At 44.0% G+C, this 26,299-nt stretch overlaps 2 protein-coding genes across 8 annotated transcripts in view; both read left to right on the forward strand.

Moving 5' to 3' along the window:
• cv-c (RhoGTPase activating protein) overlaps window positions 1-12,351 on the forward strand; it is a 100,586-nt gene extending 88,235 nt beyond the window's left edge. For all 7 annotated transcript variants that reach the window (XM_089462689.1, XM_089462692.1, XM_089462690.1 and 4 more), the window contains 7 exons: window positions 4,186-4,257; window positions 8,047-8,198; window positions 8,258-9,899; window positions 9,959-10,445; window positions 10,506-10,778; window positions 10,853-11,032; window positions 11,109-12,351. In XM_089462689.1, coding sequence (XP_089318815.1) covers window positions 4,186-4,257; window positions 8,047-8,198; window positions 8,258-9,899; window positions 9,959-10,445; window positions 10,506-10,778; window positions 10,853-11,032; window positions 11,109-11,223 — 2,921 coding nt within the window. In that variant the 3' untranslated portion in view covers window positions 11,224-12,351. The remainder of the gene's footprint in view (window positions 1-4,185; window positions 4,258-8,046; window positions 8,199-8,257; window positions 9,900-9,958; window positions 10,446-10,505; window positions 10,779-10,852; window positions 11,033-11,108) is intronic.
• A 12,175-nt stretch (window positions 12,352-24,526) lies between these two features.
• On the forward strand, window positions 24,527-25,309 carry soti (scotti). Its single transcript, XM_018018231.2, has one exon. The coding sequence runs from the start codon at window positions 24,749-24,751 to the stop codon at window positions 25,205-25,207; it is 459 nt and encodes a 152-aa protein (XP_017873720.1). The 5' UTR covers window positions 24,527-24,748; the 3' UTR covers window positions 25,208-25,309.
• Window positions 25,310-26,299: the final 990 nt, after the last annotated feature.

Genomic DNA, 26,299 nt, shown 5'->3' on the forward strand with positions numbered 1-26,299 from the left:
CTCGACCGCTCAGCAGGAAGTATGCGGCGTATAATACGCTGACATTAAAAACGAATTAAAAGCTCAATGATCTGTTATTTCTGTAGCAAGCTATCAAAGCAGGTGGAAGCTGGCAGGGCGCTGGATTGAGTTAGCCAACTCTAGTTGAATTCAGTGTCTAAAGACTGTTGGCAGTAGCTACGGATAAGCCGCTTTGATGCGTGCTTCAAGCTAATTTCCAGTCAAGCATTTCGCCCAACAAGCGCCGCGTGGCTCATCGTCACCGTCAAGTTAACGGCAAATCGAACTGACAGCTTGCCACTTGTTGCAGCCTGTCCTGGGTCCTGGGTCCCTGAGCGCACGGTCTGTAGCCATCGGAACGAGCCGGTGGCTCAACCCTGTGCGCCCAGCTATAAATAGCTTGATTCTTAGCTAGCCAGCCGAAGGAGCCTTTTGTGTGGCCAATGAAGAGGAAACGCTCGCCAATAGTCCTCTGCTCCATAGTCTACTGTCTATATACATATGTATATTTAGAAGGCTAAATGCTATTCTCGGATGCTCTCGAAGCCTTTATGGAACTCGAGTGTTTTTCGAGGAAGCGTTCAGTTCTGCTCTGATTTTATTTCTGGTCTTTTGTTTTATTATTTGTCATGAATTCCACAATTAATTAAATATTGCAAAGCTTTTCGCTTTAGTGGCTAATCGGAGCGCAAGGCAAAGCAACAACATTGTGCTGCATGCGTCATTTGCTGTCACTTTTGAATACAATTTATGTTGCAAATGGCATTTGAGTGTTTGGCTAACATCTTAGACAAAGACTTATTAGATGTCTCTGTGCATATGTGTGGGTGTGCGCATCTTTGTGTCGTGTTTTGCCAATGCAAGGCAATTAATTAATAGCAAACACCTACATCAAAGCGAATGCAACCGATAATTGAACATTTTGCGATTCGAGGAAGTCTGTTTGCCATAATATCTAATGGATTCGCTTGCACTTGTACAGAAAACTCACTGACTGATTTTAGCATAATCGCATAAATTGCTGACTGCTGACTGCTGCCTGCCGCTCCTGGGGCAATTCAATTAGGTTTAAACGCGCCACTCGGCGAGCATTTAGCGGAAAATATTTGCTGAATAATGTTCGTATTACCGGGAATAATAATATGCTGCGAGCTGCCGCTGGCGACGTTTATCTAAATTCAATTACAATTAGTGTTCGAATTAATTTAGCAATAAATAGCCATTTATATGAAAGGTCAGGCCAGCATAGCGCAAAAGCTTTTAGCTCAGCTGAAAGTAAATTTAATAGGGTTAGCCAAACTTTTTTTTTTCTATTTTGAACTTTTTCACAGAAGTGGCATTAAATGAGTAAAGGGCGAGCTGTGCAGCCAGGCAGCTTGTTACACATACGCCGCATGCTGCGTGCCTCGTGCCTCGTGCCGCCTGCCTCGTGCAACAGCCAACGGTGTGTGGCAGAAAGCCAGCCAGGCCCATTTCAATCGCAGCTCGGTTCAACCACTGAAAAATGCCAAAGCGGAGCAAGTTTTTGCCCGAGCTGGGAACACTTTATGTAAGTTCCTGGCCATAATCGGAAGTGTGTGTCATTTGCATGCGATGAATATGTGTGCATGCGTATGCGTGCTGGTATTCCGTATTGTTGGCTCACTTCACTCTTTCTGGAGCACGCGTAAAGACAAAGCATGTCAGCAACACACGCACACACACACACACACAAAGAGCCAACGCACACTCAACAGGAGGCCTTCAGTCTTTAGCCTTCAGCCTTCAGCCAGCAACAAGCCATGCATCAGCATATCCTTGACGCAGAAATTGTGTTAAGGATTCACTCATTGCGTTCACATTCATTACAAACTTGCTTTGAAATGCGATTAAGAGGCTTAAATGAATTATAAATTCTTTTGTTAACTAACATGAATTCAAGACATGAAGAAATGCATAATTTTAATCTGCAAATATAGCCAGAAAATATGTAAATAATACGTTAATGCTTGCTTGGCAAATGGGACTCGTTATAAAACATTAAGTAGTAACTAACCTTAAGGCTTTCCTCTATATTGATAATGGCTTTAAATTCAATTTTAAGTGCGAGCTGATGCCTAGGAAAACAGACGCCTTTTATATTTGATCGTTATCGATTTATCTTAGGGGTCATTTCAAGTTAATTGCGTTTTTAATTAGACAATCATGAGCGGCTTTGTTTTTCGACGTATGTAATCGCCGGGCACTTAAATCATCATCCTTCTATGCCGCCTCAAGCTGTCATCCTTAGACTCACAAACCCACACACACGCACACACACACACACACACAGATAAAGAGGATAACAATTATCCAGGGTAAGCCCAAGTTCCATGAATTTGCGCGTGGCTGGCTTTAAAATGTTTTAACATGACCGACTGAACGACGAAAATGAGTCGAACGAGCCGAATGTTAAGGACAACAAAGGACCCGTATATTCTGTAGTCGACTCCGCCCCAGCCAGCTGGTGGGCGGGCGACATTGTGCGGCCAGTGGGCGAACAGGAACAGCAACAAATATTGACTCGGGCGCAATAAACTGTGCGCCACACGCCTCCCCGACAAGCGCCAGTCCACAACAATAATGTGCACACTTTAAATGGCTTTTAGATGAGTGCGTAGCTCAGCCGCGACAACGCGGCGTATGCGCAATTTTAATAATGCTCAAGTGGCATTCGCATTGTTGTTGAGGTCTGACATGCCGTTGAAGTTGTTTTTTTTTTTTTTGCTGTTGTTGTTGTTGTTGCTCTCCGCTGAAGAGTTGTTGTTGTTGTTGTTGTTGCTGTTGCTGTCAGGTGCTGTTTTTATTTTCGTATACGCACGGATAATTAATAAACTGTCTCTGGACTATTTTTGGCTGAGCCTGGCGACGTCCTGCACCACTCTATGTAATTGTGGGCGCAGTTGTGACGTTCGACGTGCCCACACACACACACACACACAAACAAACAATGGCTGTTTACCTTTGGAGCAAGTCGGTTTGGCTAGCAATACGACTGTCAGAGCTTAAGCGCAACTCTGGCTAACCTAAATGAATTTCGAATGCATGGCTATTTTTAAACAAAATCATAAGCCCAGAGACACTTTGACACAGGAAGCAAGCAGGTGACAGGCAGCCTGCCATCCTGCTCGGCTTGTCGGTTGCTCGTTGGCCTGGCTGACTGGCAGTTGGCCACCTTTCGACAACCCCTTTCGGCGGGCGTGCAAGTTAATCGCTTGCAAAATTCAATAATAATTCTCCCCCATGGAGCATCCCGTTGCCCTGGCCGTAAGCTGCCGGAAAGTGTTTCATGTTGTCGCTTGTTCCACAAAGTTGATTAAAAATCAATAATATCCTTGCAATCCGCTCTACGGCGACCCGATCCCCGCTCCCCGCTCTCACCATTCAGCTGCCTGCTCGTGGTGTCCCAAAGTAGGTTCGTTTCGAGAGCCAGCGAGCAATGTGAAACACCAAACAGATTAGCATTTAAAATAGCAGCCCTTGTGGCAGCTTATAGACACAGATATACATAGATGGCTGCCTTTTTTGGCTTAACTCAATTGGCTGCGAGTACCGGCAGCTGAGCCGTGCCAACGCTGAGCTCCTCAGAGCGGCAGACGGGCTGAAATGCGATTCATGTATTCATTGGCTGCTTACAAAAGAAATCGTTGCCTATTTCTGAGCTGTGGTCGGAGCAAACACTGATTTAGCTCTGACTTAAGCATATTATGAGGATGTACTGTGCCTACGGCAAGGTATCTGTTATTTCTCGGCTACCTCAAATACCCGAAGAATTCTGCATAACTTTTACTTTCATATCAAGCAATGCCAAGGGGGGAGAAGCGAAACACAATTTAAAGCGCCGTCAGTCAGCGGCAAGGTTTTGCAGCCGCATCATTGTCGACGTCGACATGATTTGGACAGCTTACAGCATAATCCATCAAGTGGTCACACACACACCACGCACCACTCGCAGTGCGTGGCTCACTTCAGTAAAAGCGCATTTCGCGCCTTAATTGGTTTCGGGCGAAACGCATTTAGGTTTGTCAGCCGCAAGAATTCGCACAGCAATTTAATTACAATTAGCATTATTTGTAGGCCACGCGGCGTATGCATAATAGTTGTAACCCTTCTCGCACTCACTCACTCACTCACTCACTCTCTCTGTCTCTCTTTTACTCTTTGCAGAAATTGAAGCCGTGGAAGCATGTAAATGGCTGCGGGCAGCAGGTTTTCCGCAATATGCCCAGATGTACGAAGGTAAGTACGAAGGCACGCACTTCCGTCTGCTCCTCAAGACGGTGCCTTGTCATGTTTAACATGCCTGCCCCGTGGGCGTGGCCACGTGGGCTGTACCCAGTGCTCTGCGCCCTGGCAGCGGAGTAATTGATGGTTTCGCTTGACGCCAACAATGACGTTGTCGACGACGTCATCAGCAGTGACTCGAATAGTTGCTGCGCCATTTAGCTGCGTTTCTTTGGTTTTTATTTTGAGTATTTTACGCTTCCCAAGTGGCGTTTATTAATTTCATGAAGCGGACTTTCACTTTCGCCTGCCACTAAAAATAATAAATAGCCATCAAATAGACCCAGTTCGCGCAGCTCTGCTCTTTTATGACGTGGCAACTTTTTTGTTGCGCCACAGCGGGCATACAGCAGAACACGCAGCTTTAGTGCTCGATCACGCGCCGCGCTCATTGTTCGCCGCTGGCCAGTGAATCGCACAGCATGTTAGAGAAGATGCCAACACCAGGGCATTGGCATGCGGTGCCATGATACGATAGCCAGCCGCCAAGTGAATCCGATATGGCCAGCACGACGCGGCGCGACAACAATTAGGAGCGATCGCCGCTCGAGCGAAAACGAAAGCTAAAAACGCCCCAACTTTGAGCGATCGTGCTACGAAAGAATTTAACACACAAAGAAAAAAAAAAGAATACAACAAAAAGTAAACCAAAAAAGTAATATAAAACACGGCACAGGTAACTGGCGCAGCCAGCAAAAACTCATCAAGCACCGAAGCGCAGATAAAATATAATAAAAGGCTAAAGGACACGTTGCGCAAGAATTTTTAAAGACCACCTTTGTATGCGAAGACAACCAAAAAAAAAAAAAAAAATGCGAGTCAGAAGAGATTTCAAGACCGAAATTAAAATGGTTTGGGCTTTTTTTTATTTTTTAGGCAGAGGGCAGAGCCCTTGCGCAGCCACTAGCCAAAATGTTAGTACGGGTTCATTGAACCCAAGCCCAAGCTGCATATTTATTTGGGTCTCTTAATCGTAATCGGCCGCCGTCCTCCACGGCCTGCTACGCATTTGTCGCCGAGCTTCTTGCGCGCCGTCGCTTTGCATTTAACGCCTGAAGGCCGCGCAGATTGATGACGCCGCCAAATCTGCAAATTCAAATAAATAAAGCGCCGCGAATCACAAGAATAAAATACAGCGCGTTTCTTTAGAGCTGGCCGAAAAGTTCGCCGACTTCGGTTGAATTATGGCCCAGCCAAGCAAAAAGCAGCAAAAATAAGAAACAACAACAAAAAAAAAGTGAATCTGAAATGGAGAACACACTCTTTTGGGCATATCTCCAGGCGCTTCGATGGCCCAGCACGATCTGCTTTACTACACTACACACGATAATCTTATATATGATCACATGCACACATACATATGCACATATATATATGTATATGCATATTTTCATGTATCTGTGGCTGTCGCCGACCTTGAAATATGCCCATTTGGTTGCATAAATTCGCCAGGGCCAAAGCCAGAGTCAGAGCCCGCAGCGCAGCCCGGCCAAATAATTTGTGCGCGCATTTAAATTGCACCACAGTGGTGCGCGGCCCAACCCAGCCCATAACACAACGGCCCAGCCACACACACAAATGATAAATGCGTATTTTAATGAGTTTTGTGTAAACAAGGCAGCGGCGCATGCGCGAAGATCGCCTCAAATATCTTCAAAAGCTCGCCAGGATTCGGGATTCGGGTATCTTGGGGGGCGCTGCGACCAGACAGACTTACTACAGATTGCAATGCCGTAGGTGTTGTGACGCGGTTCCAGTCTTTACGGCTCTGTCATTTGCTGAAAGGAGGTGTAGCAGTTGTAAGCGACTGTTAATTTGCTTAAGGTGGACGAAAACAGAGAACCCCGAAAGAAATGGGACTGAACGCACGAAGACGCTTCACGTAATTCCTGTTTGTTTTGTGCTCGCTTCGAGCTCTCATTCCACACGCACATTATTCACTGAAAAGTGGCAGACGTAATTCGAGGGTGCGACCTGGGCCAGGGCAGGTCCATGTCCACAACTCCACATATGGGTGTGCTTAAGAGCGACTGATGTTCGATTAAGGCTCGAACGAGCAATGATTTTAAGCCCACAACAACTGACTTCCTGAAGAGGGGCAACAGTTTATTATAATTTACGACTGAGACTGCACAAGTTCCATATCCATTCTTATTAATTTCAAAATATCCCCCAATTTGCCATAGATACAAATTTATGAGCGAGCAAATGAAAAGAGCTGGATATTTCTGCAGGCTGCGTCATCCTCAGCTGCTGCTGCTGCTGCTGCTGCTGCTGCTGCTGCTGCTGCTGCTGCTGCTGCTGCTGCTGCTGCTGCTGCTGCTGCTGCTGCTGCTGCTGCGGCTGCTGTCTAATACAAACAAACGAGATTCGCTTTTCCATAGTGGCACAGTGGAGAAGAATTAATCATATGATTGGCCCAATAAACTGAATACTGGGACGGAAGGGTACCGGGCGGGCGCGTTGCCCTGTAAACTGCTGTAAACTGTCGAAAAACTCAAATTAGTTTCACAAGAATTTCTCTATGACGTCAACGGTGCGCACGGTGCCTGTTGCTATTGATAATGAGCCTGCACGGCTGTTCAGCTCTGTGGTATGTGTGTGTGTGTGTGTCTCTGTGGCGTGGCACCGCCCGCTGGGTGATGCCACCACATATTATTGAACTAAGTGGCACACTCTCCAAATTGGCTCTCCCATGTGCTGGCAGGCGCGCAATTCTGTTTATTTCATTAGCATCAAAGTGCACACGATTAGAAATTAAACACAGCATTTAGTAAAACATTTCAATTAAATTATAAATAACCCTAAAGCACATGCAGACGCAAATGCAGCGAAAGCGTCGGCCTGAGTAAACAAATCCACGAAAAGCTTTCAGGGATAGGGAATAAATATAGGTGGAGGTAGAGGCGGAGGTAGGGGTAAAGGCAGAGGCAGAGCTAGAAGCAGAGGTAGAGGTGGAAGCAGTGGTAGAGGTAGAGGTGGAAGCAGTGGTAGAAGTACAGCCAGAGGCAGAGTCAGAGGTAGAGGTGGTGGTAGAGGCAGAGGTAGAGGCGTTCAGGGAAACGGGCTCGTCAAAAGTTCAACAAACCGAGAATGGCTTTTCCAAGCGAGAGGCACGATTATTGTATTGTAATGCTAACAATATTTATACAAACAAAAGCGGCAAGTGAGCCAAGTCGCGCCAGCTTTTCCAGGCGTACATCCTACGGAACTGCAACAGTTCGTATCTCACGGCATCAATGCCTGCCAGCCAGCCAGCCAGCCTGCCAGCCAAGCAGTCAACCAGGCAGCTAGTTGGCTAGCCTGGCCTGCCTGCCTGTAGCTGTAAATGTATCTGCATTTGTATCTGTAACAGTGCGAGGCGACATGTGTAAACGTCTGGCGTATCTGTTTTATGTGGTCGGACGCTGGCTCGTCGTCGTCGTCGTCGTCGCCGCCGTCTGGGAACTTGATTTCCTACGTGCAAATTGGCCACGCAAATATGTGGAAAAACTCTGTGAAAATTTTGCACTGCGACACCGTGGCAATGTCTTCTACGCAATGGCTCTGGCAGACATCTGTGTGTGTGTGTGTGTGGAGCATTTAATAGGCGCCTAGCCGTTGCGACTGTAGGCGCTACTGGCGATTCGATCTTTCTGGTTTTCAATTAGAATTTCATGCGCCTTCGTTGTGTGCAGACGCTGCAGCCGCATCATAGCTCTGGCCACCAAGCAAATACAAACCAAAACTTTTCCATATTTGCAGATCATCAGTTCCCGATCGAGCTGAACAATGTAGCCAAAGATCACACAAATCTTGAGAACGATCAGCTGCAGTCGCTCTACAGGCGTCTCTGTGTCTTAAATCGTTGCGCCAATATGCGACTGGACCAGACGCACAAGCCCCAAACGCCACAGGTGAGTCACACGAACTGCATCCCAATCGGGATTAGCCTAACCTCTGGATGCATTCGCAGCAAAAGGAAGAATCCGATGATGAGAACTTTGCTCTGAGCGAGAACTGGACATTCCAACCACACATTCGACGCTGGTCGCGCATAGGTGAGATGGGTCTGGAGCTGCCGCCGCCGGGGCTGCTGGACCTGGAGAAAACGGAGAGCTCGTCCAAGGAGTCGAGTCCCGATCGCTTCGAGGACGACAGCTACGACCTGGGCGGCGCTGGCATCACGCTCGTGATTCCAGGCTGCAGCAAGGGTGACGCCAACGATGGCTCGCTGCATGACAGCTCAGATGGGACCACGCGGCTGCGCCGCACGGGCAGTGAGCGCTTCAAGGACGGGGCCAAAGCCTTCCTGCGGCGAGTGGAGTCGATAAAGTCGCGACGTCGCAAGCGCCAGAATCGCGAGAATGTGGTAATCAGTGGGCCACAGGTGCTGGATCTGGCACAGTTGGGCCAGCGCAGCAGTTTGCGCAAGCCAGACGCCGTCTACTCCACGCCCCCCTCGCCATCCGCGCTAAGTCCCATGCACACATTCCCGAAGGTGCCGTTCTTCGGCAACGAGCTGAAGGTGCCCAGCCACAGCGACAACTTCTTGAGTCCGAATCGATCCAGCCCCAAGCGAACTCCAACCACGCCGCGCTCGATGCGCACAAGTCCGCTGCACTTCTTCTCCAGCCCCATGACACAGCTGAAGGAGGGTAAGTCGGACGACTCCTCCTCCTACTACAGCGACAGCCAGGAGTCCTCGACTGGCGGCAAGCTGTCGCTTTCCCTGCGGAAGCCCTCGAAGGCACGCCGGTTCTTGCAGCGATCCGGCAAGGTGGATGACATTGGTGCGCACTCTGACTCGGAGTGCCATCAGGGCCGGAAGCTGCTCATCAAGGATGCCAATTCAAACACCACCGAGGTGAAAATCAAGAAACTGACGCGTGGCGGCTCACTCAACCTGGGCAAAGATGCCAAGAAGCGGGATGGCTTCCGCTCATCCTCATTCCGCTCGCGCAGCACGTCCCGCAAGGAGCCAAAGAACGAGGAGGAGCACACTGGCAGCTCCAAGCGGCAGCCAGTGGTGCGTTGGCACAGCTTCCAAATGGAAGAGCGCCCCAACATGATCTTCCGCAAATGCTTCTCACAGAAGATCGAGCCTCATGCCCTGCAGGAGGATGCGGGCATTCCCTTTGCTGCCATGTCAGCTGGCCAGCTGCAAATCATTCGCAAATTGGCGCTGGTCACTCTGACGGGCTACATGGAACGCTATTGCCCCTCCCATCGCTCCGGCTGGAACTGGGAGCTGCCCAAGTTCATCAAGAAGATCAAAATGCCCGACTACAAGGACAAGAAGGTGTTTGGTGTCCCACTGCTGTTAATACTGCAGCGCAGCGGCCAGGCCTTGCCCATGGCTGTGCGCGCCGCTTTCCGCTGGCTGCAGCTAAATGCCCTCGACCAGGTGGGACTGTTCCGCAAGAGCGGCGGCAAGTCGCGAATCATGAAGCTGCGCGAGCAGATCGAGCTCACCGATTCCACGGCGGAGTGCATGGATGTGTTCGACCTGCAGCAGGCCTACGATGTGGCCGACATGCTGAAGCAATATTTCCGCGAGCTGCCCGAGTCGCTGCTGACCACCAAAATGTCCGAGACCTTTGTGGCCATCTTTCAACGTAAGTGAAAATCAACGTCATTTTATTTGTGAACATTTACTGAACTCAATTCTCAACAGATTTGCCCGCTGAAGTGCGTCTGGATGCGGTGCAATGCGCCGTGCTGCTGCTGCCGGACGAGAACCGTGAAATACTTTACGTGCTGCTCGAGTTCCTCACCATCGTGGCTGCCAACTCGGCGCAGAATCAGATGACCAGCAACAACCTTGGAGTGTGCCTGGCTCAGTCCATTTTCCACTCGTCCATTTCCACGGGCTCCGCATCGGTGTCGGCGTCGCCGCGGCGCAAGGGCAAGGGCTCCGGAATGCCGGACATGAAGGAGCTGGCCGAGGCGAAGGCCTCCCACGAGTGCCTGTCCTTTATGATTGAGCACTACAAGCCAATCTATACTGCCGCCAAGGAGAAGCTGGCCAAATGCAACTTTGGCTACATGGAGGAGTCGAAGCCGGTGCCGCTGGAGGCCCTGGGCGAGGGCATGCAGTTCCACAACTGGCGCGGCTATCTGTACGAGTGCACCAGCGCCACCATCAAAGAGGGGCGTGAAAAGTAAGTGTGAATCGCTTTCACCCTGAGCCAATTAATCTCACTGTCCCCCAACCCAACCAGAACTCGTAGCTGGATCACAATAAATTCGCTCAACGACAGCAACGTGGACATTGCGTACAAGAAGGTGGGCGACGGGCATCCGCTGCGTCTGTGGCGCTGCTCGACAGAGATTGAGGGACCGCCGCGTGAGGTGCTGGAGTACATAATCAAACAGCGCGCCTCCTGGGATCCGAATCTCTTGCAATGCCAAACGGTCAAGAAACTGGACGATCGCACCGAAATCTATCAATACGCTCTGGATGGCCAGTTGACCACTGACTTCTGTGTGCTGCGGTAAGTTTCGGCGAGGACTAAAGCTCGACTTTGTAGATGACTTGCTTAAATCGCCTTTACTTTACTTCCCTCAGTTCCTGGCAAACGGATTTGCCGCGCGGCGCCTGTGTTATTGTGGAGACCTCGATCGACCATGCCAAGGCCAAGCCGCTGTTCTGTGCTGTGCGTGGAGTCGTCCTGGCCTCGCGCTACCTTATCGAACCCTGCGGCAGCGGACGTTCCCGAGTCATGCATTTGGCGCGCGTGGATGTCAAGTAAGTGCAAGCTCCCTCTCTCTCATTGTAAATATATTTAGAATCAACTTAACTCTGAATCATTGCCGTCTTTCAGGGGCAAAACTCCGGAGTGGTATAACAAGAACTATGGACACATCTGTTCGCACTACTTGTCCCGCATACGTCTAGCCTTTAAGCACGTAGCAGATGGACCCGAGAGCAAGGTCTAATGAGCCCAATGCCGCGTGCAACTTGTTGTATCAAAAAACACCCAAAAACCCCGCAAGCATTTCGGTAATCCCAACGAGCAGACATATTTTACGACCTAGACCACACGAGCTTAAGATGTACTACTGAAATCAAAGGAAGTAAAGGAATACATAAAATACGAGTAACCATATATATTTTACTACAATATATATTTTGTAAATACTTAACTAGATATGATAATTCCACAACTATATTGCAAAAACTTCAATACGTTTTTTGTTTAGCTATAATTTACTGTATTATATTTATATTTGGTCTTAACTTATGCTTACTTTACTTTACTTTACTTTACTTTACTTTACTTTACTTTACTCTACTTTACTTTACTTGTACTTTACGAAACGAAATCTAACATCCAAAATACTCAACACATAAATATCACAAATGTACTTTTACGATTTCTGAAAACAAAAAGCTTCAAATTATGTTTATGGCACCAAAATATCTTTAATGTTAATTAGTTTGTAGTCTTCGCAATATGTAAACCGTTAAATATGGATAAAACCCTCTAGGAATCAGAAAGCGCAACCTTTTAATGTGTAAAGCAAATTCAGCTAGTCAAATTCTCTAATTTTAAGTTAAATTACTAACTCAATACACTCAACAAAATCGTCTACCAAGTTGTTGAAAAATTGCATTGCTTTGGTTTCAGACAGAAAATGAAATTCGTTTGAATTGATTACATTATAATATTTCACAACACCTCGATATGTGTGTGTGGCAATGATAAATTTCTATATGATGTTGTATCGGAGTTATTGCTAAATTTAAGCTCTTCATATATTATATTGATGTATGTAAATGTATGAAACATATGATCCTTGATCAATATATATTGTAAATGCCCATTTTGGCGACATAGTTTTATTGATGTATATCTATGTATATCTATCTATATGCTACGATAATGTAAATGAGTATGATGGATACAAGTTATCAACCACTACAGGTAGCAGTGACAAATAAAACCTAACCAACCAATGTCAAGGAATGGTGTGTAGAAAGCGAAGCATATAAATAAGTATTATGTATACATAATCAAATAAAATTACATCCGCGAAATACAATAAACATACTATGAAATGTGAGAGATATGGAATTTTAATTTTTTTGAAATTATTTGGGTAACTGTATATTTTACTAATTTTATTCTATACGAATTCATATTTTTCAGCATAGCTGGCGCCATCTATCGTGTAGTAGTACTGTCAGTAAATGTGGCAAGCAGTAGAATAAAGCTGAATAATCGTATCGTGAACATGCGAGCTGTGTCTTAGCAAGCAGTTAGCCAGGCAAGCAGTGCAACAGGCTCACGAGCTTCTGCAGTATGCCTACAGTGCTCTTAGAATTACATAGAACATTTAATTTTCTCGAACTCACAAAAATAATAAATAAATAATAATAATAATAAATAAATAAAAATAATAAACAAAAAAATATATATACATATAAAAATTTAATCTAAATACATAAAAACATGATCTTAAAAGCTAATAGCAGTCTTAGCCAAAATTCAATACCAATCTGTTACGTATCTGACATCCAATTAGTTAATTAGTCATATCCAGTTAGTTAAATAATTAACGTTTTATTTGACGTTTATCGTCGAGTCAATGACACTAATCCTCTAACTTCAATTGGTCAACTTTTCAGCCCGATAGCCAACTGATTCTGAGTGTTTTGTCTGCGGAAAACCCACCTATGCGGCTGACATATGTTAAGTACAAGCTGCCGCTAATTGTGCCCAGGCTACCAAGTTGACCCCAAAAGCGCACGCGAGACACAGACTCACACACACACGCGCACATAGAGTGAAATGCAGGCGACTAACATTAAAAGTCCATTAAAAAATTATGTTCGCCATGGTGTACCAGGGCTCCTGTTTAGGTGGTATATACACTCTGGGCGTGCGTGTGTGTGTGTGTCCAAATCTAAACTGGCAAGCAACCTCAGCGGGCTGCATAGATGCATAAACTCATATGTACATATGTATGCGTGTATGTGTGTGTGTGTGTGTGACTATATTTAGAGCACAAGAAATTGTTGCTTTTAACTGGCAGCCAAGCAATGCGAAACCATAATTGTAATTGCAAATGCAAATGTCGCACGTATTGATTGCATTAATTAATTAATTTGTGACTTAATTTCATGGGCTTGCGGCAATCAGCGCACGCACGACTGCCAAAATGTATTAATATTGCAGCAGCAGTTGCAGCTGTGAATGCAGCAACACCAACACCAACAACAACAGCAACTGCAGCAGCAACAACAACTGCGCTGATGCCCTGGACGTGTGTGTGTTTGCGTTGTTATTAATTGAAATTTAATGGCAAAATATATTTTTATTTATTTATTCGACTGCAACTGCATTTATGCGCACTTCCGTCGCCCTCGCCGTCTGCTGCCGCTGCTGCTGCTGCTGCTGCTGCTGCTGGCGTTGTCATTTACCATTTTCCGTGCCGTATGCTCTATGTGCCCCTTTGTTGCCATTCGTCGGCGGTTGGCATTTAACATCAAAAGCCTTGGGCCCCGCCCCCCACCGCTGCCAACGAGCTTGTAATTGATTTCACTTAAAATTTAAATAATGCATGCGGTTTTTACTGCAAAATGGATTTCGCAAATGTTGTAGTCGCTCCTGCATGTATGGCCTTATACATGTGTATGTATGCTCGCATGCTGCGCCGCCAGCTTTGCACGTGAGCTCCTACGATCCCTGCATGTATGTATGTATGCATGCATGTATGCATGTATTTATGCTTGTTTGTGTGCGTATGCACGCGTGTCCTCTCAGCTGCTTTTGCGGCGGTCAGTCGTGCTGCCATTTTATTTTCGCGTTAAATTAAATATGAAAATTAATGTCAACATAATTGAAATGGCAACAACGCAGCCAACGAACGCCGCTCCACAGCTGAACTACATAAATGATGGAATTATTGGTGAATTATTTTCGAGATATTCCGTGACAATTATGCGGGACTTGTCCAATCTGCGTACGATTAATGACACTGACCGAAATTACTGAAATTATCTTATTTGTTTATTGACTAACTAATTGAGTTTGTTACTCAATCACTAGAGCACAAAACAACTCGCCATTAACTCATATAATCAATATTATTAATATCAGTTTTCAAAACTAATTAAATGCACAGCCAGCACACATTGACGTGATCCACTTTAAAGATGAGACTAAATTAATATGATGTACATACATTACATACACCGATTACCCAGAATACCAATTAGCATATTCTGTGTAAATATATAAGGTAACCCAAGAAGGATTCTCAGCACTCTCTAGAAATTGTCCATTCTGCATATATTTTTCCAGAGATATGAAGGCAATGGAAACCTGCATTCATTTGCCAAAATAGTCAGCAATAGATAAGAATTGATATGCCCGTTTTGGCCAGTGCTCGGGCATAGGGTATTGTATTGTATTTCAACAACAGCTTGCAATTAATTATGTTCAGCTGAACATAATGGGGGTGGATAAGCCTCAGTCCGCTGAAATAGCTAAGTATACAGACATACACACACATACATAATGTATGCTACGGTATGCGTGTATGCAAATCATATTACGTACAGTGCCTCCCGTTATTTAATGAACACCAAATAACAATCACAAAAAGAGACGAACTGATTGGTATGTTTCAAGCCGCTGACACTAGCAACGAGTTTGCCATGAACTGGATTGGCAGACACACACACACATACACACATACATGTATGGATATTTAAAAATATGAATACGAATTATATTTGCATATGATAATGACAGATAAATTGCCAAATGAATACAAGTTTCGGCTTTGAACAACAGTTGCCACTCGGCGATCCATATATTCACTGGATTGGAGCTCTTTTGGCACCTGTCTAAGCGTTCGGTCATTAGCTTCATCAAAAAAAAAAAAAAAAAAAAAAAAAAAAAAAAAAACAACGAAACACCTTTAAATGCACGCGAAAGTGTCGAGTCAAAGGCAACAGCCAAAACGAGCCATTGGACAGTAATTGTTTATAATTCCTATTAATTTTGCACTTATTAATAATTTCAGTTTTCTGCTGACTGCCAATGGAAATGGCCAATGTGGAAAATTCACGCGAACTGCAGCAGGTATTGTAGAAGCGAAGGCCACGAAAGGGTCGGATCGACACTTGCATATCTTTGGCTGAAGTTAATTACGTATTGGTTGCTTTTGGATTTCTGCTTTTCAATGATATCATTCGCAGTAATATCCATCGTGATTAAATACTTCGAATTGTGTCCACAAAGCTCTTCGATTAGGGAACATTTCCCAGGCACTGGCGGCTCGCTGCTGTTGGCTAAGCACTTTTGCCTCAGCAAATATTTAGAGATCCGCCGAGCAGCTCATATAACGCATACCATACACATCTGATGTGACAGTCTACATACAACTTGGGAACTGCAAGCTAATCAGCGGCACCTCAAACGCCTACGCGAAACGCGGGCAAACAAGTGGCGAGGGCGCCGTTGCCAGGGCCCGAGAGCCGCCGACTCTACATATTGCACACATATCGAGCATAAGGTAAAATGTTGGATATGCGACAAATTTTTCAGCAATGCGCACTCTGTCGCGTCTGCTTCGTCCTTCCCGCACTGCGCGCGCCCCCCCCCCCCCCTCGCCACCTCGCGGCATTGCACTTCATTTCGTTTGTCGTTGCCCGTTTTGCGTGCGCACTTTTAATTGCAATTGAATTTTAATTACTGCGTTGTCAGCAAAGAATGTTGCAGTCAGCCGTTTAAGAGCTGACAGGCAACGCAGTGCGCCAGACACGCGGACACAATGAGCCACAATGCACCACCAATGTTACCACCACCAACAACAACAACAACAGCAGCAGCAGCAGCAGCAGCAGCCAGCGGCAACTGTTGCCTGTTGATATTGGTGATGGGCTGCGAGACGTCTGCTCTGCGTGCTCTTTGTGCTTCAGTTTGTGCTCTGCTCTTTGCCTTATTTACAACCAAGTCGCCAGCGGAGCAATTAAATGAGCTGAGCTGCTGCCGGCGGCAATCCACGGCAATCGGGAAACGGCATTCGACATAAACGACATGCGGCATTGGGCATTGGGCACTGGGCATTCGGCGCTTCACGTTCAACTTCATTAATCAGCAGCTATAAAAGTGATTGGCTGATAACGTTTATCGAACTCTGATGATTCTATTTACTGCCCAGATATGGGCATAGATAACTTAATGAAAGTGCCATGCAATTAGCAATGTCTGCGCTTGATTGCCCAGACCCACCGGCCCGGCCCGCATTTGTTTCGACTGAGAGACTACGGCATATTCAAGAAATTTCCTGTAAGCACTAAAGTGTCTTCTTAGTTTTTCCCTCATTCATTTATGATTCATTTCAAACATAGACTTGATTTGAAACAATAAACATCGAGCATTTAGCTACTGAAAATTACCTATAATTAGCTATGAAACTCAAGCAGATCTTATAGATAAATTGGATAGTTGATATCTGAGATCAAATTTAATTACAAGGTTTGTTTATTAGTGAGTTACAAGAGATGTGTGGCTATGATAGAGTATTTGATGTGCTAAACTGGCGCTATATTTGGTTGACTAATTTAAGCTATAAATATAAAAATCGTTAATAGAGTAAATAATTAACAAACTCTAATTTATTGAAACATGATGAAATTGTATTTTTTTATTATTTTCGACTATATCGACTATAACTTTAATCTAGTACTTGAATATGACCAATAAATGCATATTTATATCACCAACTAGATATGTATTTGTCTCACTTATATATATGCTTTCTGATAATAGATAAATATTGCAGAATGCATCATAATGACTCATGAATATTAAATTTTATACAATCTATAGCACTATTATGATTTTAATTATTTTTTAGGCAAAATATAATTTTTAAATAGACTTCTTGGTTCGTGGCCTTCTTTTTCAACAATTATAATACCTAAATTATTTATATATTATAAGACAAAAGCTATATGATTGCCAATTAATAATCATGAATATTTACATGAAACTATATTTGAAATCTAAGTGGTATATAATAATATCAATAATATAATTGATATGTTAACTACATTCTTATTCACTGACTTCTGAACACCCACGCTCTTTCCTGAGTAAATAATATGATTGTATAATAAACAATATAATAGCAATTAATATTAGGTTAATCATATTCCTATTCCCTATGTTCTATATGTTCGCTCTGTTTCTTTCTTGAGTTCTTAATATGAATGTGTTAATAATAGTAAACAATATTACATTAAATTCTTATTCTTCTTTCGTTCAGCTCTTTCTTGAGTTCCTCATATGAATTTATAATGAATAAATACAAGAAAATATGTTAAGGCAAAGCAGAGCTGAGCGGGCTCGGGTTATCGTGTCATGGTTATATTTACATTTTTACTCAAGAGCATATTATTTGAATGGTCTTTTGGTTTTCTTCGTATTATTTATGGATCAACAAAAATAGTTTTTATTAATTTCTTAACCTTTTGCTACGGCAATTACGCATAGCACATTCGAAACCAAATGGCATTATTAATGCATTTGAAAACTTTAGTCGTACACACATTCTCACCCTAAAGAGATTTATGGATTGGGAGTGCGGCCATTTATCTAAAATTATACCACACCGAACTCTGAAAACTGAAAACCGAAATCCGTAGGCGTGGACGAGCCACCCGCTGCAGGTGCACAAAAAGGGCGCCAAAATGCACAGCATAAATGAGTGGGTGACAGGGAAGATGGGTGGCAGATGGAAATGAAAATGGGAATCAGGATGAGGAATGCGGAATGGGGAATGGGGAATGAGAGCTCACATGTTCTCTGGCGGCAACTCCACCAATCAACAACAAAAATAACAAAATGTCAAACAGAGCGCATGCAACAATTTATTTAAATACCGCGGGCTCATCAAATTTAAGTTAACACACCCTGAACGGGACGCATTGCGACAGACGATGGCGATGGGGAAAAATAAAATGAAACAAGTAAGAACGTTGCAGTCGGGCGTTACCGACTGCGGAATACTCATTCACATCCCATCAACAATTTAGTAGTTAAGTTTCGTTCTAATAAAGTAGAATATACAGGTTTTTCCGATTTGCCACGCCCCAACTGGGCGTAGACACCTCATTTTTGGTCAGTTTTTAGAAAGAGATAACGTTACCCTAACTGCAAAGTTTGAATGCTTACCCTAAAAAAATGTGAAAATTACAGGGTATTTTTCGATATGCCACGCCCCTAAAGAGGCGTAAAAATTATTTTTGGGGAATCGATAGAGGAGGCTACCAGTAACTCAACTATCCAAATTTGAAGCTTCTAGCTATTATACTTTAGGAGATATAAACTTTTGCGGTTTGTCACGCCCCCTGTGGGCGGACATATATCTGACAAAACTTTTTGGTCTTGGGTGATCAGTCCGAGTATATATACAAAATTTGAGGTCTCTGCCATCAACAGTGTCCAAAATATAGGAGAATTTAAAAAATCACTATATCTTCAGGTCCGATTTGCCACGCCCCCAACGGGTGTAGACTTATAATTTATCTTCAGACTTTATAGAATCATACCATTAGCTGACGTGCAAAATTTCAGCATTCTAGGTTTACAACTTTAGGAGATACAGCTTTATCCGATTTGCCACGCCCCCAATGGGCGTAGATATATCCGCCATAGCTCGTGATCTTGGGTGGTCAACGCGGACCTACATACCAAGTTTCAGCTTTCTAGCTCTTCAACAGACATGAATTCTGGTATATCGGAAAATGCATTTTCCGATTTGCCACGCCCCTAGTGGGCGGATCGGGAAAATTTTAACACTTTATAAATCGGAGATATACACGAGTATGTGTTCCAAATTTCAAGTCTCTAGCTTCAATAGCGCCGAAATAGATTGCGTTCATACGGACAGACGGACAGACGGACAGACGGACGGACGGACAGACGGACAGACGGACGGACAGCAAGACGGACATTGCACAAAACCAATATACTGATTCACTTTCGTGAATGAGTATAATAAAAACTGAAGACTGAAAACTGAAAACTCAAAACTGAAAGCTGAAAATGAAAATTCAATTTTCCACCTAAACGCAGACACCGCATCAATTTTGAAAATGCGTTTGCAAGGCGAACAAGGCGAGACGATTTCTTGGGTTGGACGAACGGGACTGGCGACTGGCGAGTGGGCCCCACTCGACTCCAATGCCTTGCTGCCAAGAAGTCAAGAGAGCCAAGTCGTTGTCGTTGTCGTTGTCGTTGCTGTTAAAGAGATGCAGGCGGTTGCCATTGCCAGACTGCCTCCCAGGGAAACCTGCCGGCAGCATCATCCCACAATTTCGATTCGCCCTTTCGACGGCTGTCAACGAAAGGCAAACCCTAAAGTGAAAATTGTGATGCATGTGCCAGCAGCACACACGCCGCATTTCAACCACACATAATTGGTGAGCAATAAATGTATATACATAGATGTGTGTGTGTGTGTGTGCGTAGCTGTAGATTGTGAGATTTAGTTGATTTATTCAACAATTTTCCATATTTGATCGACTTGCGTCGAGGCCCAAAGATGCCTTTGGATTAACATTTAATTAGCTTTTATTGACCATTAAGATTCCAGTCATGATACAATAACTGTATCCACTGATGCAGTCGCAGTCCCAGTAGCCAAGTACAACACCCACCAACCAATGCAGTGGCTGTCTGTGTCAGTGGCGCAACTTTCTACATTTTTTCGGGGTTTTATGATTTTGAAGCAAGTTTATGAGGCCGAGAGCGAAGTATTTATGATATTTACAACAAAAGAGCGAACGTCGAAAATTTTACTCAAATCGAAATAAAAACATACAAATTAATTAATGCCAATAAACAAGAGGCATGTTGCCATACAGTGCAAGGGCCCCCGCCCATTCCGCTCCGCACCCATTAATGGTGGGCGCCCTACGCATTGGTGAGTTTATGACTACGAGGCCGAGGCATCTGCGTCGATGGCAGCCCGCCAAGCTGTTTGCCTGTTGAGTGATCATCCCAGATCAACCACGGGCATGGGCAGGGGCAGGGGCAATGGCAGCTTGGCATCCACTTCGCTGCCAATTTAATGGCGTTTTTACAACTTGAAAGATTCGTGCCTGCCACGCCGTTTTGAGCGATGATGTTGGGGGCCACTAAATGCATACGAAATGCAGCGCAACGAATGTCATTAGAACATAAAAATGATATTAATTGCATGCGAGAGTGCAGAGCCCAGAGAGCCGGAGACCCGAGCTGGAGACCAACTGCCACTGGCATGCAATAGAAACGTCAACATTTTGATGATGGAATTGAATGGCGCACTGCGAGATCCACTTAAATGTCTGCCTCACTCTTTGAAGGGGACGGGCCTGGCAGCAATGTCGTCGTCGTCGTCGTCGTCGACGTCGACGTCGATGTTGTCGTTGTCGTTGCTGTTGCTGTTGCTGTTGTCGTCGCAGCCTGTAAGAGATCGCATAGCTCAGATAAATAATAAAAATTAAAAATAAATTAACACCTAGTAAAGAGGCTGCCTCTGCATTACTCGAGTCCGGGTAGGGGGTGCGGGTACGGGTGCGGGTATGGGTGCGGGTACGGGTACGAGTTTGGGTATAGCTATGGGCCTGTACCGCAGACAGCTCAAAAATAGCGCAAAAGTAATTAAAAACGAAAATATAAAAGCAAAACGCACACAGTCAGTGCTCCCATCTAGCAGCTCGCAGCTCGCATCTCAGTTTCTCTCCCGCCATAAAAAATATGTTTGTCTATATTGGATTCAACAAGCGAAACGTCGCCGCCATCGCAGCCAGCGCAGATCAAAGGCCCGGTCGGACAGGCAGACTGCTCCCGGGCAGTCTTTAGAGTGTTGCCATTATGATGATGCTAATGCAGTTGACATTTTATGCTAGGCCAGAGAATGCACCAAAACAGTCGAGTCGAGTCGATGCGACGGGGCAGGCGAGTCATTTCGAGCCGCAACGAGCCGAATGGAAGGCTCAGCCAATTGGCTGCAGTTCTGTGCGCCACGCCGAATGGCGGCCCGATAATTAAATGCAATAATATTTCAATTTAATTAGCTGGCAGCTGGTGAATACCATTGGGGCAAATGTTTAGTGCCACGCACTCTGAAAGATTCATTGGTACAATATTTGGGCTATGCTAATGTGCTTTAATTCATTATGACAATTTTATGATCACACCAAATGGCTTTCATAATGACACCTGTTTCGAAATTAGCCAGCATTGAGATCTATTTAATAACTCAACCCAATTACCATATAATTCTATATAGAGTATATCTCGAGTTTTATTATGTTGTTATTCTTATTTTTTTCTACTATTTATAATGTCTATCTTTGCCTGTCTTTAAAAGGTGATCTATAGCCTAGTTATATCCAAAACTAATCGAAATATTATTAATATTATATTATGGACTGTTTTTGATCTCATTTATTTAATCGATTCTGTTCAATTCTCTTAACAATTCGTGAATACTAACAATAGTGAATCGCGTCGTACCTGCTGTTTAATGGTTTTCGAGAAAACACTCAGAAAATTCGCTGGCTGATTATAGCTAAAAACCAAAGAAGACTAAAGACGATACGTCGTTAGCGAAGATTATTGCTCTTAGAAGTTGCCGAAGAATATCAGAATTTTAAGCAAAAGCGGTATAGAATTCGTTGAATATTGACAATAATAAAACTAGGTATCATATAAAAGGCAGAAAGTGTGTGGGTTGTGTGTAAGAACCCACGCACTCTCTGACTGAATTTCGTTTTCTTTTTGGTTAGTCATATTAAATAAATTAGTTACCGCTAACCAGTGATATTTAACTAATGGTTAACATGTATATCTCGGCATTTTGGAATATAATAGCATATTAAACTTCAATTTAATTTGTTTGGTTATGAAAACACACAAAACGAAAAAAACTTAGAATGCTTACATTAATACAATAAATAATAATGAAAATAAAAACACACAATTATTAGAATAATGTACAAGACAATATTAGACTAATACGCCTAATATGTGTTTAAATTTTTAACTTTTTATTATTTATTTTATTATACAAAACAGAAAAAAAAAAAAAACAGTATACAAAAATACACCTAGTATAATTTTTTTATTATCTAGTATTAGAAAATTAATTTATTAGACTTTGCTTTAATATTCGTAACAAATTATTGCTCAATTGCAAATTAAGAAATCAATAAATATTTAATAAATGCTTGTAGCCTTGGATAATTACCTTATTCATATTAAATACAGTGCTCTTATTACGGCACCCGTTTGAGTTATTGATTAATTTGTATTTAATTTGCTATTTAGTTCATCCAGTTCAGTTGTTTCTCAACTCTTCAACTATTTATTCGATGAGAATGACAAGACGAAAGTTGCTAAAGTCGTGGACTCAAATGCTTCTTCCTTGGCAATCCCACAATAGTGGGAAAAGGTCAGCTTTTATTCAACTGTATGAAATTAGTTGACAATATTCGATTGACACTGAAGCATTTAATAAACATACAAATCGTTGCGAACCCACACACACACGCTCACACAGACACAAACGTGGTCAGAGCCAGAACTCGCTCTGTGGAGCTGACACATTGACATGCGAAGCCTTTTATGCTACTTGGCACAGACAAACCTTCCATGGAGACATTTCATTGAATCCAATTATCGCTGGACATGGGATAATAATTACTGTCTGCTGTCCGCACGCACATGCTCAACGCTACACCCACGCACCCACACACACACACAGACACAGACACAAACACACACGCACACAACACAAACAAGGTCGCCAGAAGCGAATAAGCGACATTGAGCACCAACTGCCGCTGGATTTGACTCCGATGGGTGGCATGGGGTGGGATGGCCTTGTTGCTTAACCATCTAAATGGTAAGTGCTTAAAGGGAGCGAGACGCCGACAGAAAGGGAACAGTGAGGGGCAGGGAGGGAACGGCAGAGACTGCGCCAAAGCTTACGCGAGCGCAAGCCGAAGGATGCTGCCAGGCCGCCAGCAATAAAACAAAATTGCCACATATAAAAGCAAATAATGAAGTGAAAATGGCAACAATGTGATTACACACAGTGCCACAGGATAGACCTTAATAAATTGCAAGCAGAAGCACACTCACACACACAAACACACACACACGCCTCACTTAGAGCGAATCAGCGAATGAGCGTGAGAGCGAGAGCGAATGAGTACGGCAATGAAAGTGAGTAACAAATTGGCTGCTCGTGAGCAACTGCGACGGCGCTTTACTCAAATGCTGCTGGAATGTTGCTAGCAGCATGTTGCCAGCTAACTTGTTGGATGCGCCCAACTTTGCATGCGTATGAGTGTGTGTATGTGTGTGGGTGTATGTGTGCGTTTGTGTTTGTTCGCTTGTGTTTTTGTTTTCGCGTTAGTCGCCACGCGCTTGCCTGACTTCCCATAAAAAGCTTCGCATTAAGCCACCCAAAATAGTATTTAAGCACATCAATTGGCGCACGGCTCTCAGAGCAAATTGATTAAGCTGCGAAACTGAAATTGTTGATTCGAATGTGGTGATTGGGAGTTACAGTTATTATATAAGTGCTTTTAATAAGCAATATTATTAATTGTGCAGCCATTACATTACAGCGACAACAACAACAATGACAACAACAACAACAAACCTACTTACAACATGGGGCAGCAGCTGCGGCGTGCGCTTCATGGCAACATTTCGACGAATTAAATTGCTTGTAATGATGATGGTGACGGTGGCGGCAGTAACAATAGCGGCAGCACCCCACACAGGCACACGCACACACACACACACATCCACAGACACAGACGCCATCGGGTTAAAGAGGGCTAAATGCGTGCAATCAATGGGCGGGTGCCGGCTTTTTGTGTGTAGGTGTGAGCGCATGAGGGGGAGAAGTGGGTAAATGTCAGACAGCATTTATCCATTTGTAGCCGGACGTTGGGGAGCAACAGTAGCATTTGCCGCTGGCCAGCCAGACGGCTCTATAGCATTTAAGTTGTCGATATTTAGTATGTGCATACGTATGTGTATGTGTGCTTCGCCTGATTTCCTGAGTCGATATGTGTGGCTGTGTGAGTGTGTGCACGGGATCACAGTTGTATCTTATCGCACATGAAATGGTTATGGAAAACCATTTAGTCTTGATCACATTTGGGTTACATCTGCACATCTCTCACACCACATCTTTCGAGCAGGAGTGAGGCAGGCCTGGAGAATACTTTGGACAATTCTCTCATTTTTGTTATCAATTTCAGTTCTCTTAATTGTCAAACATCACAACACAAAATAAAAACCAAAAAAAAAAAAAGAAACAAAAGAGATTCTAGAACTAATACACTCTTGCAGATAGCAGATCTTCGCTGCCGTATTAAAGGAGCCTTTCTTAGCTTATTTCCGAATCAACGCGAGGGGAGCTGAAGAGCAGCCATATGGAAAACAGAGTAGCTGACGAACTGATACACTTGCCGCTACCCGAGGTGCAAGCCGTCGACGTAATCAATGTGCGACACGGCGACGGGGATGGCGACGGCGAGAATGTCTGGGAGAGGCATCTGGACGATGTGCAGATGCAGGCAATGCGCCTGGAGAATCCCCAAGTGGCCATGCTGCTGGATGCCCCGCACGAGCCGCCCATTGAATTGCACCACATGCTGGAGCCGGTGAACGTGCCTGAACGGCCGCGCAAGAAACGCAGCTTTCTGACCATCTCAAAGCCCTTTCATGTGCAGCCGGAGAGGTGCGCTCTCATTTCGAATGGCTGGCGAGCGGTGCAGTGTGTCCAGCCGGAGAAGCGCGGCGAATGCTTCGCCAACTATCTGATCAAGCATATGAATAGCCGAAATTATCCGAATGGCGAGGGATTGCCCCAACGCTGGGGTCAGTTCTGAGCTCTCCGCTTGGCCTCTTATCAGTTCTTATCAGTTTCTCAAACTGTTACCAGATACTCTGAAGAAAGTTTAAGCGTCAATAAACCTTTGAAAGCTAACCTAGCACAATAGCTTTCCCTATTATTCAGGCTGTCTCTGGAGCCTCTTTACATGCAATAAGCGAGGCCTGGCATTAGCCAGCACCATAAGCCTCGAGGCTCCTCTGAATGGCTTACAGGCTGCACGATATTGCCAATTAATAAACGGCAAATTGCCAAATTGAAAACTGGCTATCTTCATGCTAACACACACATACACACACACACACACACCTCGATACACACCTGCTATCGCTTGATGTGCAGTGCTCCTATCGTCGTATGTGCGTGTGTATGAGTGAACCGAGCATAGAACAAAGGCCACACCCGATGGCTGTTTCATTTACAATGTGCTTGCCGTTTATTTGCACATATGGATACAAATGACAGTAACAATGACAATACAAAAGCCGATGAGCGAACAATTGGACAGAGTGTAGCAAATAAATACAAAATTCAAAAGATAATTGCAATCAAAGCCACAAAATGTAGCCAAAAGGCTTATAAACTGTGGGCGTGTGCCATCGAGAGATATAACCACACACACACACACACGCACACCCATTGGGTGTACAAATCAAAAATCGAAAGAGAAGGTAAACCATTTTTACATCACAATTGCACACACACACACACACACACACACACATTAATGCATTGGTACAGACAACAATGAACTTTGTAAATTACACGCATATTGCATATGACTGACCAGCAGCAGCAACAACAACAACAACATCTGGCTGTTGAACACGGTTATCAGATGACCTGTAAATTCACAGTTATTGATAAACATTTGGTTTATATTTATGATTTATTACTTAAATATTTAAACACAATATCGTAATCTTTTAAAGTTTTTTTTTTTTTTCAACTTAACACTTTATCTACAATCTCTCAAAACCAAATTCATATCGTTTAAGCAGCAGGTCAGCTAACTTTTTATTCTATTTATAGGAAGTAAATAACAAATATGTATATGCCTATATTTAATTTTATTTTTTATTTTTATTTA

Source organism: Drosophila arizonae, chromosome 2 (genome assembly GCF_054131065.1).
Source record: "Drosophila arizonae isolate 15081-1271.41 chromosome 2, UAZ_ARI_1.0, whole genome shotgun sequence".
NCBI lineage: Eukaryota > Metazoa > Arthropoda > Insecta > Diptera > Drosophilidae > Drosophila > Drosophila arizonae.

Excerpts from the sequence above, each read along its gene's own strand:
- soti (XM_018018231.2), top strand. The coding sequence starts at position 24,749 with ATGGAAAACAGAGTAGCTGACGAACTGATACACTTGCCGCTACCCGAG.